Below are 18206 nucleotides of genomic sequence, written 5' to 3' on the forward strand. Positions count from 1 at the left end.
TTTCCAGCTGAAATGATACTTTTTAAATAAAAATACCCCTATAATACACAAGCTTAATGTATTCTAGTAAAGTTAGTCTGTAAACTAAGGTCTGTTTTGTTAGTTTATAGCAGTTGTTTGTTATTTTATAAACTTACAGCAGGCCGTGGCCATCTTAAGTGTGGGCATCTGAAGCCAGACTGTATTTCTTCCTGGATCTCATCCTTGCAGATCTCGCACATGCTCAGTGCAGCACACGCAGTGTAATAGGTTTCAGGTCAGGTTTCCATAGCAACGGCAGTGTCAGAGGAAGTTTCCGCCCCTTCCCAGAATGCATTGCAAACAGGAAACGATGCGATGGGCCGCGGCCAGGGAGGAGGAAGTGAAAAATGAATACAGCAGATTTACAGTAGGTGCTGAGAAAAAAAATAAAAAAATATCCAATTTGTTTACAGTGCACAGTTTAGTGAGGGATGCTGAAGAGTTGTAAAAGTGGGTGGAACTCCACTTTAAGGTAAAAAATGTTCCAGTATTTGCATCGCACCCTCACCTCCATAAATGCCCATGTTCAGCAGTGCTGTTCTTTCTTCTCACAAGACTTCGCGCATCAGCAGCTATTGTAGAGGAAGCAGGGGCCAGGGTTGAGCTGGGTTTTGTGTCTGAAGATGCACACAGGCTGGCTTGGTAGTGAGCCTGCAGGTGCGTCCTCATAGGATGCGCCTTATGGTGGCACACCAAGAGGAGGAGGAGCCTAGGGTAGCAGCAGAGGACCCCAGAAGAGATTTGGGGGCCACTCTTTGCACTACCACTACACAGAGCAGGTAACTATAACATGTTTATGTTAGCAACATAAAAAAAAAAGTTGGTATTCCTATTAAACATTTTTTTTCTCTGGCAGGTTGAGTGTTTCAGCCTGCGCTGGCAGTAATTGGTCAATCCTTGGGAGACCAGTTTAAACAGGTGCTCAAGGTTATCCTGTTCAGCAGGCCTAGGATCTGGCAAGCTACTAGCAGCTTTGTTTGCAGTAGTCGCTATGAGAGATCTAACCTTCAGGCCTTTCGCTAAGCACTATGCAAGAAGCTCCTGGCTAGTCTTCCTTTTTGCGGGGAAACTGCTGTTTAGGGATGATTTGGGTATTACATCCAAAGAATTTCTAGTGGAAAAAGTACCCCTTTGCCATTTGAGAAAAGGAATAAACCTATTTCTTTTTTAACAAGCTCCTTCTCCAGTGCCATGGGGCATCAGCCTCCAGGCAGTCACAACGGCCTCCGCCATCAAGTTTAATCCCCAGGGACAAAAGAAGTCTTGGGAGGAAACCTACAAAATACTACAGCCTCCTTATTAGGAGGCACCCCTGCTCGCTTGAGTGGGGGGAATATGTCTGCAGTTCCCAAGGGTCTGGCAGGAAGAGTGTTGAGACAGATGGCGGACTTCCTCAATAGCTCCAGGGTACAAACTGGAGTTCCAAGAGTTCCCGTCTCCTTGTTTTCTCAGATCAAACGTTCCTAAGGATCCAGAGAAAAAGAAGTCTTTCTTTCAAGCATTGGACCATCTTTTGGCAAAAAGTGATCATGGTGGTCCCTATGAAAGAGCAGGGGTTGGGGTTATGTTTAAACCTTTTTTCACAATGTCAAACCCACTCTGGATCTCAAAAATCTGAACCAGTTCCTGAATATCCGCTCTTTTCCTGCATGGAGTCAATCCAATCAGTTGTCTCCATCCTACAAGGAGGAGAACTTCTGGTGTCAATCGACATCAAGGATGCCATACCTCCATGTGCCTATTTCCCTGCTAACCAGTAATATCTACTTTTCAAGGTAGAAAATCTTCATTTTCAGTTTGTAGCTCTGCTTTTCGGTCTAGCTACTGCACTTTGAGTGTTTACAAAGCTTCTGGCCCCTCCTCTAGCCAGATTAAGGGCCCAAGGTATAACTATTATAGATTATCTAGACGATCTGCTCTTGATAGACCAGTCGGTAGCCCGCTTAGACCAAAGTATAGTCACCACATTCGACTACCTGGAATACCTAGGTTGGATCCTCAACCTAGAGAAATCTTCCTTAAAACCATGAAGGAGGCTAGAATACTTGGGTCTGATCATAGGTACACCCAGAAAAGGGTATTCTTGCCCCAGGCAAAGATCAGCGCCATAAAGGAACTGATTCAGGTGGTCAAAGCAAGAAGAATCCTTTTATTCAGCTTTGCATGAGGTTGTTGGGAAAGATGGTGGCTTCATTCAAAGCCGTTCCTTATGCTCAGTTTTGTTCGAGGCTGCTGTAAAACAGTATCCTATCAACTTGGAACAAGAAGGTCCATGCTTTAGATTTCCCAATGTGTCTGACTCCTAAGGTGCACCGGAGCCTCGGTTTATGGTTCACAACAAAATGTGCAAAGGGGGAAAATCCTTCCTACAGTTACCTGGGAACTGGTAATAACATATGCCAACCTTTTTTAGGTTAGGGAGCAGTCCGGGAAGAGGCAACTCTCCAAGAGAAGTGGTCCAGATCAGAAATGACCTTGCCCATTAACATTCTAGAGATTCGGGCAGAGCACTTTGGCCCTGAGGGCCTGAACACTCAGTTTAAGGAATTGTCCTCAGGATCCAATCCGACAATGCCACAGCAATGGCCTATAGCAATCACCACTAGCTTGTGCAAGTGGGCACAAGAAGTTGTGCGGCCCAGAGAGGTGAATCATATCCTATCTTGGGCAGAAAACAATGTACTTTGCCTATCGGCAGTCTTCATTCTAGGAATAGACAATTGTCAGACGGCCTACTTGAGTCGCCAGCAGTTGTTCCCAGGAGAATGGTTCCTTCACCCTGATATCTTGCTATCAATAGATCAAAGATGGGGGATCCGAGACGTAGATTTGTTTGTGTCCAGGTTCAACAAAGAAATCGTCAACTTTGTGTCAAAAACAAAGGATCCGCTAGCATGCGGAACAGATTGCCTTGCTATTCCCGTGGAATCAGTTCTCGTTGATTTATGCATTCCCTCCTATTCTGCCTGCGTCCACGACGACTTTGCAGGATCAAGCAGGAAGGGAAGTCGGTGATTCTTGTGGCCCCCCAGCGGGGCCCAGGAAATCTTGGTATGCAGAGATCATAAAGATGGCGGTAGGGGTCCCATGGACCATACCACCACATCCAGACCTTCTCTCCTGTGGTCCGGTATTCCATCCTACCTTACAAACGCTAAATTTAACGGGTTGGCTTTTGAGACCCACATTCTGAAGAAACGTGGGCTGTTAAGTTCAGTGGTATCTACTTTGGTTAATGCAAGGAAGTCGGCTTCCAGAATCACATATTAGAGTCTGGAAGGCATATGTCTCCTGGGATTAATCTAGGCGTTGGCACCCCAGGAAGTATGTAATAGGTAGAATCCTTGACATTCTGCAGATGGGGTTAGAAATGAAGCTGGCCTTGAGTACTTTCAAAGACCAGGTCTTGGCCTTATCCGTATTGTTTCAAAGACCACTTGCTTTGCATGCTTTGGTTCTTAGTTTTTTTTTCTTCAGGTTTTTCAGTAACGCGGCTTAATTCCCCAGTTAGGTCACCCCTGAACCCTTGGGACTCGAATTTAGTTCTGTCGACGTTTCAAAAACAGCCTTTTTGAGCCGATACGGCCTATTCCCTTGGTCCTTTTGACAAGGAAACTAGTTTTCTGGTAACCATATCTTCTGCAAGAAGGGTATCAGAGTTGGCTGCTCTTTGAAAAGAGCCATATTATTATTCTAAGGATAAGGTAGTATTGCATCCTCATCCTAACTTTCTACTGAAGGTAGTGTCAGGTTTTTATCTAAACCAGGATATTGATCTACCTTCATTTTTTTTTTTTTTTTTTTTTTCAGAACCCTGTTCTATGGAAGAAAAATCACTACATTCTCTTGATGATGTGAGAGCAGTCAAGGTCTACTTAAAGGCGACTGCTCAGATTTGAAAAACTGATGTTTTGTTTGTGTTGCCTGAAGGTCCTAAAAGAGGACATGCAGCATTGAAATGTATTTGACAAGTAATCATTCTAGCTTATTGTTTAACGACTTCCCGACCGCCGCACGACTATATACGTCCTAAGTTTGAACTGGGATATCTTTGTTATGGCAGCAGCTAGCTGCCATAACCCCGGTATCCCCGTTTTCGTGCGGCGGCCTTTCAGATAAAAGTGGTCCCTGCGGCGGATTCGCCGCGAGATCACTTTTATCGGTGGCGGGAGAGGCCCCCCCCCCCCCCCCCGCCGCGATCCGGTGCCCTCCGCCGCTTACCGGAGCCGTCGGTAGCGGCGGAGGCGATCGCGTCCTTCTGCGTGGTGTGTCTGGAGACGAGTGAGGCCAAGATGGCGCTCACTCGTCTCCATGACACTGCTGGGCGGAAGCGACGTCAAAACGTCACTTCCGTCCACGCCTCTTAAAGGCATATTTTTTCAAATGTCATTTTTCTCATTGACTTTTTTTTTTTTTTTTATTGCATTTTAGTGTAAATATGAGATCTGAGGTCTTTTTGACCCCAGATCTCATATTTAAGAGGTCCTGCCATGCTTTTTTCTATTACAAGGGATGTTTACATTCCTTGTAATAGGAATAAAAGTGACACAATTTTTTTTTTTTTTTAAACAGTGTAAAAATAAAATATTTTAAAATAAATACAAATTAAAAAAAATTTTTTTAAAACCCCCCCCTGTCCCGACGAGCTTGCGCGCAGAAGCGAACGCATACGCGAGTAGCGCCCGCATATGAAAACGGTGGTCAAACCACACATGTGAGGTATCACAGCGACCGGTAGAGCGAGAGCAATAATTCTAGCCCTAGACCTCCTCTGTAGCGCAAAAAATGCAACCTGTAGAATTTTTTAAACGTCGCCTATGGAGATTTTTGAGGGTAAAAGTTTGACGCCATTCCACGAGCGGGCGCAATTTTCAAGCATGACATGTTGGGTATCAATTTACTTGGCGTAACATTATATTTCAAAAAAATTGGGATAACTTTACTGTTTTATATTTTTATTCAAAAAAGTGATTTTTTTCCAAAAAAAGTGCGCTTATAAGACCGCTGTGCAAATACGGTGCAAAAAAAAGTATTGCAATGACCGCCATTGTATTCTCTAGGGTGTTAGAAGAAAAACCATATATAATGTTTTGGGGTTCTAAGTAATTTTCTAGCAGAAAAACCTCTTTTAAACATGTAAACACCTAAAATCCAAAACGAGGCTAGTCCTTAAGTGGTTAAAGAGGTAGATTCCACCCTCTCAAATCAAAGCGTACTCCTCCAGGGCTGTTAGTGCTTTGTGGGCAGTGCATCACCAAGCCTCAATGGCTCAAATTTGCAAGGCTGCAACTTGGTCTTCAGTCTATACATTTACTAGATTCTATCAGGTTGATGTAAAAAGACATGAGGATGTCGCCTTTGGGCGCAGTGTACTGCAGGCAGCAGTATAAATCCTCTGTCTCATGGTGCCCTACTTTGGTTGTCTCTCCCTCCCCTTAGTTGGCATTGCTCTGGGACATCCCACATAGTAATTACTATGGCGCTGTGTCCCGTGATGTACGATTAAGGAAATAGGATTTTTATAACCGCTTACCTGTAAAATCCTTTTCTTTGAAGTACATTACAGGACACAGAGGTCCCTCCCCTCTTTCTGGTATACACGTGTATTGCTTTGCTACAAAAACTGAGGTACTCCCAGTAGTGGGAGGGGTTATATAGGGAGGCAACTTCCTGTTTAAGGTGTGCCAATGTCCGTAACATGAAGGTGGCCTATAACCCACATAGTAATTACTATGGCTCTGTGTCCCATGATGTACTTCAAAGAAAAGGATTTTACAGGTAAGCTGTTATAAAAATCCTATTTTAGCAGTTTATATTTACTAAAATAATTGAATTTCCATGTACTGTGGGAGACCAGATATAGTGAATGCAGACTCCTGGGTTTAGTAACACTGTAAAATCTTACCTGGCAGTCATTAAAGCCACCATATAGCTATACTAGCGCATAATTAACTCTAAAAATACTCTTTCATTGCTTGCTAAATGTTAAAATATCAAGTAGGTTAATCCAACTGGTATATTGTAAATCTATATTGCATTCCATTTAATAATGAAATCTATTGGCACTGTAGTGTAAATGCTCGTAATTATACCATCAGCATGTCCTATCAGGATAAAGATAATATGACCGGCCATTTATACTGAAGTTGTTCAACTTTTAGTACAACCAGCCTGCCCATAGACCAATCAGAAGTCAGACAGTTCCTGCTTAACCGGCCAAATTTCGATCTGTCTATGGCCGGCTTAACAGCGCCTTTCCCGGCTTAATGGTCTAATGCAGGGGTCTCCAACTGGGCAGCCCTCCAGCTGTTGCAAAACTACAAGTCCCATCATGCCTTGGTCTGTGGGAGTCATGCTTGTAACTGTCAGCCTTGCAATGCCTCATGGGCCTTGTAGTTTCACAATAGCTGGAAGGCCACCGGTTTGAGACACCTGGTCTAATGTATTCTGCATCAGTCTTTTTAATTCTCTATTGTGACATGCGCACTTTGTTTTTTTAGCATGCATTAATGGTTTGTATATGTTGCTTATAGGACTATGATCTGCTAGGAGAAAAGATTATGTCGTGTGGAATGGACCATTCACTCAAACTGTGGCGACTAAATTCAAAAAGAATGCAGACTGCAATCAAAGACTCCTATGAATACAATCCTAACAAAACAAATAGGTGACCTGCCGTTTTGTCGTTTTTGAGATTTGCAAATTATTGTATTTTTGGAATTGGGGTTGTATTAGCTTCTCAATTTTAATTGCGTTATATGCCCATTGTGACAGAACAGCTGCTTCCCCACTGCAGCTAATCTGAGTTGAAGCATGAATTTTGAAAGTATAGTTTTGCGCACGGATGATGTAGGTACACATCCCAGTCTTGTGCTGCAATCCTTGGCGAGGCTGTACCAGGATGAACTGTTAAGGCACCTTCACACTAAACATCCTCCATGCTTAGATTCTTTTTGCTGTGTGTGCATCCATCTCGAAGCTGCGTGCAGGCAGCCTATAGAAGTGCATACAGACGCTGCAGGAACACAGTCAGTGACATGCGGGTAGAGTGGGTGCATGGATCCCGATGGTTGGATCCAGCTGCCTGGGTTAAGCTCTAAGGTGAATGCACGTGCAGCAAGGAATGGCTCAGTAAGAGACTAGTTTCAGCTCCCTTTTTGAATGAGCCCATAAGTAAGCAAGTACAGCAGCATAGGTGCACAAAGAAGCAGCTTTTACACAAACTAGCAAGCACTTTTTTGCAATTTATTCATTTTGTTACAGATCATCTGCATGAATGAAGTGCTCATTCTGAACTCTATCTTTTTAGTGCTTATGTGTTCAAAGTCTAAAAGTGAATCCTCCAGTTTAATTCTACCCTTTTACAACTGTTACTTCTCATGTGGTCTTAAAAAATATCAACCATGTCTTGTTTTCACAGGCCGTTTATTTCACAAAAGATCCATTTTCCTGACTTCTCCACAAGAGACATTCACAGAAATTACGTAGATTGTGTCAGGTGGCTTGGAGACTTGATACTGTCAAAGGTAAATCTTTAAGTTTTATTGCATTGGCCTCTGTGTAAATAAATAGAACATGCTAGGTGTGGTTTGCACTATACAGCATTTCAGCTGCCCGTAGGCATCTCTGACCCAAGAGTTTGTGTTGTGCTGGTAACCATGTGTAGCTCATAGGGAATAATGGCCAGGCTGCCTCTACACTTACCTTGATCACAAAGCTAAAATTGGTATGCTACAATTTTTTTTTTTTCCCTCACCTTAATGCATTCTTTGCATTCACGTAACCCCCCCCCCAAAACCTATCTTCCTTAGACTTACCTGATTCCGCTCTCCATCCCCATCCAGCGTTGTGCACGAGAGCAGCGACTCTCGCCTCTCTTCCTCACTAGGCAGAGTGATAGCAGCTGGAGCCTTTAACAAACTTAATGCAGTTAAGCTGCTTCTGCATATAGATAAGGTAGCTGTAGTGGGGGGGATGTGTATATGTACACTCACTTGCCACTTTATTAGATACAACTTGCTAGTACTGCGTTGGACCCCCTTTTGGCTTCAGAATTGCCTTCATTCTTCAAAGGTGTTCTATTTGGGTGAGATCTGATGACTGTGCAGGCCATTGGAGTACAGTGACCTCATTGTCATGTCCAAGAAACCAGTGGTGTGATTGGAGCTTTATGACATGGTGCATTATCCTGCTGGAAGGAGCCATCAGAAGATGGGTACACTGTAGTCATAAAGGGATGGACATGGTCAGCAATGATACTCAGGTAGTTTGTGGTGTTTAAATGATGCTCAATTGGTACTAAGGGGCCCAAAGTCTGCCAACCCCCCCCCCCCCCCCCCCCCCCCACACCATTACACCACCAGCCTAAACCATTGATACAGGGCAGGATGGATCCATGCTTTCATATTTACGCCAAATTCTGACCCTACTATCTGAATGTTGCAGCTGTAATCGAGACTCCTCAGACCAGGCAACGTTTTTTCAATCTTCTATTGTCCAATTTTGGTGAGCAATTTGTGTTACCAAGCAATTGAACGGGTGTACCTAATAAAGTGGCCAGTGAGTGTACATGTACAGCATGTGTATGATGTGTCTATACAGGTGCATCTCAAAAAATTAGAATATGAAGCTGATTTATTTCAGTAATTCAGTTAAAGTGAAACTCAGATATTATATAGATTACACACAGAGTAATATATTTCAAGTGTTTCATTTAATTTTGATGATTATGGCTTACAGCTAGTGTAAACCCAATATTCAGTAGCTCAGAAAATTTGAATATTACATAAGACCAATTAAAAGATTTTTAATTCAGGAATGTTGGCTTAGTGAAAAGTTTGTTCATGTACAGTATAGTATGCACTCAATAATTGGTCGGGGCTCCCTTCGCATGAATGCGGCGTGACATGGAGGCGATCAGCCTGTGGCTCTGCTGAAGTGTTATGGAAGCCCAGGTTAGCTGCCTTCAGCTCCTCTGCATTGTTGGGTCTGGTGTCTCATCTTCCTCTTGACAATATCCCACAGATTCTCTATCGGGTTTAGGTCAGGCGAGTTTGATGGCGAATTAAGTACAGTGATACCATGATCATTAAACCAGGTATTGGTACTTTTGGCAGTGTGGGCAGGTGCCAAGTCCTGCTGGAAAATGAAATCGGCATCTCCATAAAGCTGGTCAGCAGTGGGAAGCATGAAGTGCTCTAGAATTTCCTGGTAGAGGGCTGCGCTGACTTGATAAAACACAGTGGACCAACAACCAGCAGATGACATGGCTCCCCAAATCATCAATGACTGTGGAAACTTCACACTGGACCTCATGCAACTTGGATTCTGTGCCTCTCCACTCTTCCTCCAGACTCTGGGACATTGATTTCCAAACGATATGCAAAATTTACTTTCATCCGAAAACAGGGACTTTGGACCACTGAGACAGTCCAGTCTTTTTTCTCCTTAGACCAGGTAAGACGCTTCTGACGTTGTCTCTGGTTCAGGAGTGGCTTGACAAAAGGAATGCGGGCAGCACAGTGGTGTAGTGGTTAGCACTTTCGCCTAGCATGAAAACGGTCGCTGGTTCGAATCCTAACCACGACATTACCTGCAAAGAGTTTGCATATTCTCCCTGTGCTTGCGTTAGTTTCCTCCCAGACTCCAAAGACATGCTGGTTGGTTAATTGGCTCCTGTCTAAATTGCCCCTAGTATGTGTCTGTATGAATGTGAGTTAGGAACGTAGAATGTAAGCTCCTTGAGGGTAGGGACTGATGTAAATGTATATGTAAAGTGCTGTGTAAATTGACAGCGCAGTACAAGTACCTTAAATAAAATAATTTCTTTAATCGTACATCATGGGACACAGAGCCATAGTAATTACTATGTGGGTTATAGTCCACCTTCAGGTGATGGACACTGGCACAGGAAATTGCCTCTCTATATAACCCCTCCCATACTGGGAGCATCTGTTTTTTCGCCAGTGTCTAAGGTGTTTGTCACGAGTGAAGCTGTGCTGGCCTCCACTGGAGCAATCCTTGCTGGTTCTAGCTATGCAGCCGGATCCATTCAGAGTGTCTTTTAGGCCGAATTGAATGGTACCCGGGCATCGTGTCCGAAGAAACAAGGTTTTGCCTGTAGACGCTTCTCTTTTTGGAGAGCTGTACCCCGGGATCCTGTACTTTTGGTATTAAGGCCATAACATTTTACTGGCGGGGGTGCTATTAAAGGTCCAGGATTGTGGGCTTCCCCGAGGATCCCCGGCTCCTGAAGGTTTAACGGAATCCACTGTGAAGGGTGAAGATTGGGTTTGTTGGTTTTTACCACCAAAAAACCCTGCGGCGGCAAAGGTAAGTGGAGTTTTCTAAGAAATTTTGAATTTTCTTATGAAATGTCTCTAATTAGTAAATGTTGTCATGCCTAAGTGTCACCACTGGGGGCTGTATGGAGCACATACCTTCTCATGCTTCCTCAAGAAATCACGTTGTGTCCGGAGCAGCAGGCTGACTGAGGGACACGAGCATAGAGGGGCATGAAAGAGGTTTGGTGACACAAGCATTCCTTTTGACACATTTACTATTGCATCAGGCTGAGCATTAATAGCAACAACAGGGCTGGACTATTGTTCGAGCAATGGATGCGATTTCTTCTGGTAGTACCTCTGCTTTGTGCATCGGACTATGGTCAGAAGGGGGGGGTTGAAACTTGCAACTGTTCAACACTGCAGCCCCTGTTCATTTTACTAAAGATTTTACCTCAGCCATGGTAGGTTTAAAAAAAAAAAATGTGGTCAAGATGCGACAGGTTCTCTTCCATTTTCCTAGGACCCTCAAACTGAGGAACTAGGGGCAGGAGAAGACTAATTCCCTCAGGGGACCGTGGTGAGGCTGATGACTCCTCTTCTGAGGTGTCAAATGCGGGAGAGTCAGCTTTCACAATCTGGAAGATTGATGGTACAATTTCTTGCTGTATGATCCTCTCCACATTTATGTACCCTTAACTGAGTGTTTGGGTTCGCTAAAGCCTCCTCAAGCTGTGCATGCCTTTTCCTGTCCATTCATTGTTGGAAAAGCTTTTTTGTATCTGGAGGATCACCAGACCAGCATTATTTTCCTTTCTAAAACGTTTTCACACTTTATCCTATGGTAGAGAAAATTCACTAAGTAGGGTATACCGGCAATTAACGCTACTATATCCTTTGTGAATAAGTCTGACTTGTCCGGCAGACAATACTCAAATACTTAGGGATCCAGCGGATAAAAGGTTGGAATTCCTATTTAAAAAAAAAAACACATTTTTTTCTTTCTGGTAGATTGAGTATCAGTAATTGGTTAACGTTGAGAGACCAGTTTAAACAGGTGTTCAAAGGTTATCCTGCTCAGGAGGTAGCTTTATGTTTGTAATAGTTGCTATGGCAGATTCTATCCTTTTAGGCCTTGCGCCCTTCGCTAAGCGTCATGCAAGAAGCTCCAGGCTAGTCTTCCTTTTTGTGGTGAAACATCTATCTGGGGATATATTTACAATATATCCAAGGAATTTCTGGTCAAAAAGTACCCCTTTTGCCATTTAAATGAAGGAGTAAATGTATTTTCGTTTCAAAGCTCCTTCTGTGCCAGGGGCATCAGACTCCAGGCAGTCACGACTGCTTCCGCCAACAGGTTCAAAAGGTAATCCTCAGGGTTAACCCCAGGGACAAAAGAGGTTTTGGGGAGGAAGCCTACAAGATACTGAAGCCTCCTTATGAGGAGGTGCCACCGCTTGCTCAATAGGGAGAATTCTTCTGCAGTTCTCAGGGATCTGGCAGAAGGAGTGTCAAGATGAATGGGGGACTTCCTCAATAACTCCAAGGTACAAACTGGAGTTCCAAGAATTTCCGTCTCCTCGTTTTCTCAGATCAAACGTTCCTAAGGATCCAGAGAAAAATAAGTCTTTCTCTCAAGCATTGGACCATCTTTTGGCAAAAAGTGTTCATGGTGTCCCCCATGTAAGAGCAGAGGTTGGGGTTTGGTTAAATCCAAATGGGCATTCTGGATCTCAAACATTTAAATTCAATTCCTGAATATAACCACTCTTTTTTTATTTATTTATTTATTTTTTTTGCATGAAGTCAATCCAATCAGTTATCTCCATCCTACAAGCAGGAGAACTTCTGGCATCAATCAACACCAAAGATGCATATCTAGATATGCCCATTTCCTCGCTCACTAGTAATATCTACTTTTCAAGTAGAAAATCTTCATTTTCAGTGTGTAGCTCTGCTTCCGATCGAACTACTGCACCTCGAGTACAAAGGTTCTGGCTCCTCTTCTAGCCAGATTGAGGGCCCAAGGTATAACGATTATGGTTTTTTACTAGTCGATCTGTTCTTGATAGACCAGTTGGTAGCCTGCTTAGACCAAAGTATGGTCAGCACATTCGACCACCTGGAATATCTAGGTCGGATTCTCAACCTAGGAGAAATCGTCTTTAAAACCATGAAGAAGGCCAATACTTGGGTCTGATCATAGGTACACCCAGAAAAGGGTATTCATACCCCAGGCAAAGATCAGTGCCATTAAAGGAACTGATTTAGGTGGTCGAAGCAAGATGAATTTCTCCTATTCAACTTTGCATGAGGTTGTTGGGAAAGATGGTGACTAAATTTGAGGCCGTTCCTTATGCTCAGTTTCATCAAGACTGCTGCAAAACCGTATCCTATGGGCTTGAAACAAGAGTTCAAGCTCTACATTCCCAATGTGTCTGACTCCAAAGCCTACGGCCACATCATCCTGATAGCGCCCGATCTTGTCTGATCTTGGAGGCTAAGCAGGGATGGGCCTGGTTATACCCGGATGAAGGACCACCTGGAAATACCAGGTGCTGTAGGTAGGTTGGGTGCGCCTGAGCCTCAGTTTATGGTTACTATCCAAAAATCTGCAAAGGGGAAAATCCTTCAGTTACCTGGGAAATAGTAACAACATATGCCAACCCCTTTTGTTTAGGTTAGGGAACAGTCCTGAAAGAGGCAACTGTCCAAGAGAAGTGGCCCAGATCAGAAATGGCCTTGTCCATTAACATTTTAGAAATTGGTCCTGAAGGCCTGGACGTTCAGTTTACAGTATTGTCCTGCCAGGATTCAATCCGTCAATGCCACAGCAATGGCCTATATTAATCACCAAGGGGGCACAAGAAGTTGTGAGGCCCAGAGAAAGATTAATCATATCCTATCTTGGGCAGAAAACAATGTACTTTGCCTATCGGCAGTCTTCATTCTAGGAATAGAAAATTGGCAGGCAGACTACTTGAGTCGCCAGCAGTTGTTCCCGGTAGAATGGTTCATTCACCCCAATATCTTCCTGTCAATATGTCAAAGATGGGGGATCCTGGACATAGATCTGTTTGCGTCCAGGATTCAACAAAGAAATCGACAACTTTTGTGTCAAGAACAAAGGATCCGCTAGCATGCGGAACAGATTGCCTTGCTATTCCCGTGGAATCGGTTCTCACTGATTTATGCATTCCCTCCTATTCTGCCTGCGTCCACGACTTCTTCACAGGATCAAGCAGGAAGGGTAGTAGTTGATTCTTGTGACCCCCAGCGCGGCCCAGGACATCTTGGTATGCAGAGATCGTAAAGATGGCAGTAGGGGACCCACGGACCCTACCATCACGGCCTTCTCTCACAAGGTACGGAGTTCCATCCTACTTTACAAATGCTAAATTTAAACGGTTTGGCTATTGAGACCCATACTCTGAAGAAGCGGGGGCTATCAGGTTCAGAAATTTTCTACCTTGGTTAATGCAAGGGAGCTGGCCTCCATAATTCTATATTATGAAGTCTGGGAAACATGTCTCCTGGTGTGAAACCAGGAGCTGCACCCCAGGAAATAGATCAAAGGTAGAGTCCTTGACTTTCTGCAGATGAGTTGAGAAATAAAGCTGGCCTTGAGTGCTTTCTAAGGACATGTATCGGCCTTATTTCAACTACCACTTGCTTCGCATTCTTTGGTTCGTAACTTATTCAGGGGGTAACGCGGCTTAATCTCCGGTTAGGTAACCCTTGGGACTTTAGTTTTGTCGGCATTACAAACCAGCCTTTTTTTGGCCCGATACAAAATATTCCCTTGGTCCTTTTTTGACAAGGAAACGATTTTTTTCTGGTAACCATATCTGCTGCAAGAAGGGTATCAGAATTGGCTGCTCTTTCTTGTAAAGAGCCATATTTTTATTCACAAGGATAAGGCGGTAGTGCGTCCTCATCCTAACTTTTTAACAAAGGTAGTATCAGATTTTTATCTAAACCATGATATTGTTCTACCTTCATTTTTCCAGAACCCTGTTCTTTGGAAGAAAAATCACTACATTCTCTTGATGTGGTGAGAACAGTCAAATTCTACTTGAAGGCAATTGCTTAGATTCGAAAAACGGATGTTTTGTTAGTGTTTCCTAAAGGTCCTAAAAGGACAGGCAGCATCGAAATCTACTAATCTACATAGATTTCGACAAGTAATCGTTCAAGCTTATGGTTTAAAGAGGTAGATTCCACCCTCTCAAATCAAAACCCACTCCTAGGGCTGTTAGTGCTTCGTGGGCAGTGCATCACCAAGCCTCCATGGCTCAATTCTACAAGGCCGCAACCTGGTCTTCAATCCATACATTTACCAGATTCTATCTGGTGGACATGAGGATGTTTCCTTTGGGCACAGTGTACTGCAGGTAGCAGTATAAATCCTCTGTCTCATGGTGCCCTGCTTTGGTTGTGTCTCCCTCCCCTCAGTTGGCATTGCTCTGGGACATCCCACATAGTAATTACTATGGCTCTGTGTCCCGTGATGTACAATTAAAGTAAATAGGATATTTATAACAGCTTACCTGTAAAATCCTTTTCTTTTGAAGTACATCATGGGACACAGAGGTCTTGCCCATCTTTCTACACGTGTATTGCTTTTCTACAAAACTGAGATACTCCCAGTATGGGAGGGGTTATATAATGAGGCAACTTGCTGTTTAGGCTGTGCCAGTGTCCAGCACCTGAAGGTGGACTATAATCCACATAGTAATTACTATGGCTCTGTGTCCCGTGATGTACTTCAAAAGAAAAGGATTTTTACAGGCAAGCTGTTATAAAAATCCTATTTTGTAGCCCATGTTTTGGTTACATCTGTGTTTGGTGGCTCTTGATGCACTGACACCAGCCGTAGTCCACTCCTTGTGCCCTTTTTTCTACCACACTTTTTCCTTCCACTCAAGTTTTCATTAATATGCTTGGATACAGCACTCTGTGAAAAGCCAGCTTCTTTAGCAATGACCTTTTGTGACTTGCCCTCCTTGTGGAGGGTGTCAATGACTGACTGTCTTCTGGACAACTGTCAAGTGAGTAGTCTTCCCATGATTGTGTAACCTACTGAACCAAACTGAGAGACCATTTAATGGCTCAGGAAACCTTTACACGTGTTTTGAGTTAATTAGCTGATTAGAGTGTGACACCACAAGTCTACAATATTCAACCTTTTCACAATATTACAATTTTCTGAGATAACGAATTTTGGGTTTTCACTAGCTGTAAGCCATAATCTTAAAAATTAAAAAAGAAATGCTTAAAATATATCACTGTGTGTGTAATGAATCTAGGAGTTTCACTTTGAGTTGAATTACTGAAATGTAACTTTTTGATATTCAAATCTTTTGAGATACACCTGTATATGTAAAAAAAAAAGGTATTTTTTCTGTACATTTTTCTTTTCATTTGGTACATTAACATCCCTACTGCATTTTTTTTCTTGTAAATATAACTGGAAGCTGACAAACAAGACACAAGATGCAAAATCGCTAACATTCCTTTTTTTTTTTTTTTCCTATTAGTCATGTGAAAATGCCATTGTTTGCTGGAAACCAGGCAAAATGGAAGATGACATTGATAAGATCAAGCCCAGTGAGTCCAATGTCACAATCCTGGGGAGGTTTGACTACAGCCAGTGTGATATCTGGTATATGAGATTTTCTATGGACTTTTGGCAAAAGGTGAGAGAAACTATGCTTAAAGAATTCAGAGCGTAATTAGTAATACTTGTGTGTTTTTTACAGTGTATTTAATGTTTCCCAAATTGATTGGACATTCATTGTGCTGGCAACGTTTGATACAAATGACAAGGCTCTATGATATATAAACTCCTGCATCTAAACAGTGAACAAACATAAAAAGTATTTTCTTTACCAGACTAACTATGTAACTCTTAACACCTTTCAGCTTTTGATGCACCTTAGCTGATTTAACCACTTAAGGTCCACCCTATAGCAATTTTACTGCTACAGGGGGCACCTCTGTGCTGGATAACGAACATTTGTGACCCGACTCTTCTTGGGAGCTGGCACTAATGCGCACTGCCACGGGCTTGCTCCTGCTGTAGTTCTACACAGCAGGAGCACCGCGGACTCTGTCCACCGGCACCCGCCAAACTTTTGGTACAGAGGCAGAACGATGGTTTATGTAAACCAGGCAGATTGCCATTCTGTCAGTAGGGAAGGCATGGACTCAAATCTATCTCTCCCCCTAATGAAAGCACATCCCATAGTACAATAAAACACAGGCTAGGAACACAATTAACCCTCTGATCGCCACTGATGTTGACCCCTTCCCTGCCAGTGTCATTAGTACAGTGACACTGTATATTTTTCGCACCGGTCACTGTATTAGTGTGACTGGTCCCCAAAAAGTGGCAGAATGTCTTCTGCAATATCGAAGTCCCACTATAGGTTGCTGATCATCATTACTAGTCCTATAAATAAAAATATCCCATAGTTTGTAGACTCTCTAACTTTTGCGCAAACCATTCAATATTCACTTATTGGGATTTTTTTCCAAAAACATGTAGCAGAATACATATTGGCTTCAATTGATAAGGAAACATGATTTTTTTTTTTTTTTTTTTTTTTTTTAATTATTGGATATGTTTTATAGCAGAACATAAAAAAACTTCTTTTTTCTTTTTTTTCAAAATTGTCAGCTTTTTTTTGTTTATAGCGCACAAAACAAACGCAGAGGTGATCAAATACCACCAAAAGAAAACACTATTTGTGGGAAAAAGGACATACATTTTATTTGGGTTCAATGTCACATGACCGCGCAATTGTTGGCTAAAGTAACGCAGTGCTGTATCGCAAAAAAAGGCCTGGTTAGGAAGGGGGGGTTAAATATTCTGGTGGTTAAAGTTCAGTTGGGCTTTAATAATAGAGTAGTTGGAGCAATATAAATTTTTGATAAAGTTTTATAGCGGAATTAAATTGCAGAGTGGGGGCTGCCTATTTTTTGTGGGTAAGTTGTATGTGTCTGACTTGTGGTTCTGGGAATGCCCCGTGTTTGAGAGCCCTTTAGCAGATCCCTGGGTGTTTTTATTGTAACAGCATGTATAAACTTCTAGGATAAAAAGCTCTAGAAACCAAGTGCAACCTACTCTTTGGTTATTTTCCCAGAGGAGGCCTTAGAACCAAGGTAATTTTTGTACAATTGCTTATAATACTTACTTTATGCCAGCTTTTTTTTTTTTTTTTTTTTTTTCTGAATAGTATGAAAATGTAAGCAATTTTGAGGAAATGTTAATTGGCTTTCTGTATCTAGATGCTTGCACTTGGAAACCAGGTGGGGAAGTTGTATGTCTGGGATTTAGAAGCAGAAGATCCGCACAAAGCCAAGTAAGTGCTTGGCTACCCAGTATGCTTTGTAATGCTTTGTTCTCCAATGTCAGTGTTTCCTTTTTTTTTTTTTTCCCCTCTTATATTATTATTGCACAGTGTTAGCTGTATTACAGGTTATGTTCTCGACGTTCGAGTCGGTGTGGGACAGCTGCAGCATTACACAGATGCTGCAGCATGGAGGTGAGTATGTATGTTTATTTTTTTTAAAGCCAATTTTTCTCTTTAACTTCAGCAATGCAAGAACACTACACAAAATATAATTCTACTGAAAGGGTTTGCTTAGATTTTTTCAGCTGCCTTGCTGTATCATGAAGAAATTGGGTGGATTTACAGAATATGTTGTGAACCCAATCGGCTTATTACAGTTATACTCAACTCTCTGTCTTTGGGAGGGACTCAAGGAAACGATGCAAGAAAACGGTTTTAACCTTTTTTGTTGGATAAGACAAGTATAATAAAGGGCAAAACTCCACTCCACCCCCCATTCCCCGGTGATATGAGGGCTTGGTATCCCTGTCAGGTTTTTATTGCA

At 42.6% G+C, this 18206-nt stretch overlaps 1 protein-coding gene and 1 pseudogene across 1 annotated transcript in view; both read left to right on the forward strand.

Moving 5' to 3' along the window:
* The window catches only part of EED (embryonic ectoderm development), a 48361-nt gene that overhangs the window by 27943 nt on the left and 2212 nt on the right, over positions 1-18206 (forward strand). Inside the window, exons 8-11 of the mRNA XM_073612945.1 lie at positions 6555-6688; positions 7442-7547; positions 15845-16003; positions 17598-17671. Of these exons, the coding sequence (XP_073469046.1) occupies positions 6555-6688; positions 7442-7547; positions 15845-16003; positions 17598-17671 (473 nt within the window). The remainder of the gene's footprint in view (positions 1-6554; positions 6689-7441; positions 7548-15844; positions 16004-17597; positions 17672-18206) is intronic.
* On the forward strand, positions 12754-12871 carry LOC141130550 (5S ribosomal RNA; annotated as a pseudogene).

This window comes from Aquarana catesbeiana, linkage group LG02, assembly GCF_042186555.1.
Source record: "Aquarana catesbeiana isolate 2022-GZ linkage group LG02, ASM4218655v1, whole genome shotgun sequence".
Taxonomy (NCBI): Eukaryota; Metazoa; Chordata; class Amphibia; order Anura; family Ranidae; genus Aquarana; species Aquarana catesbeiana.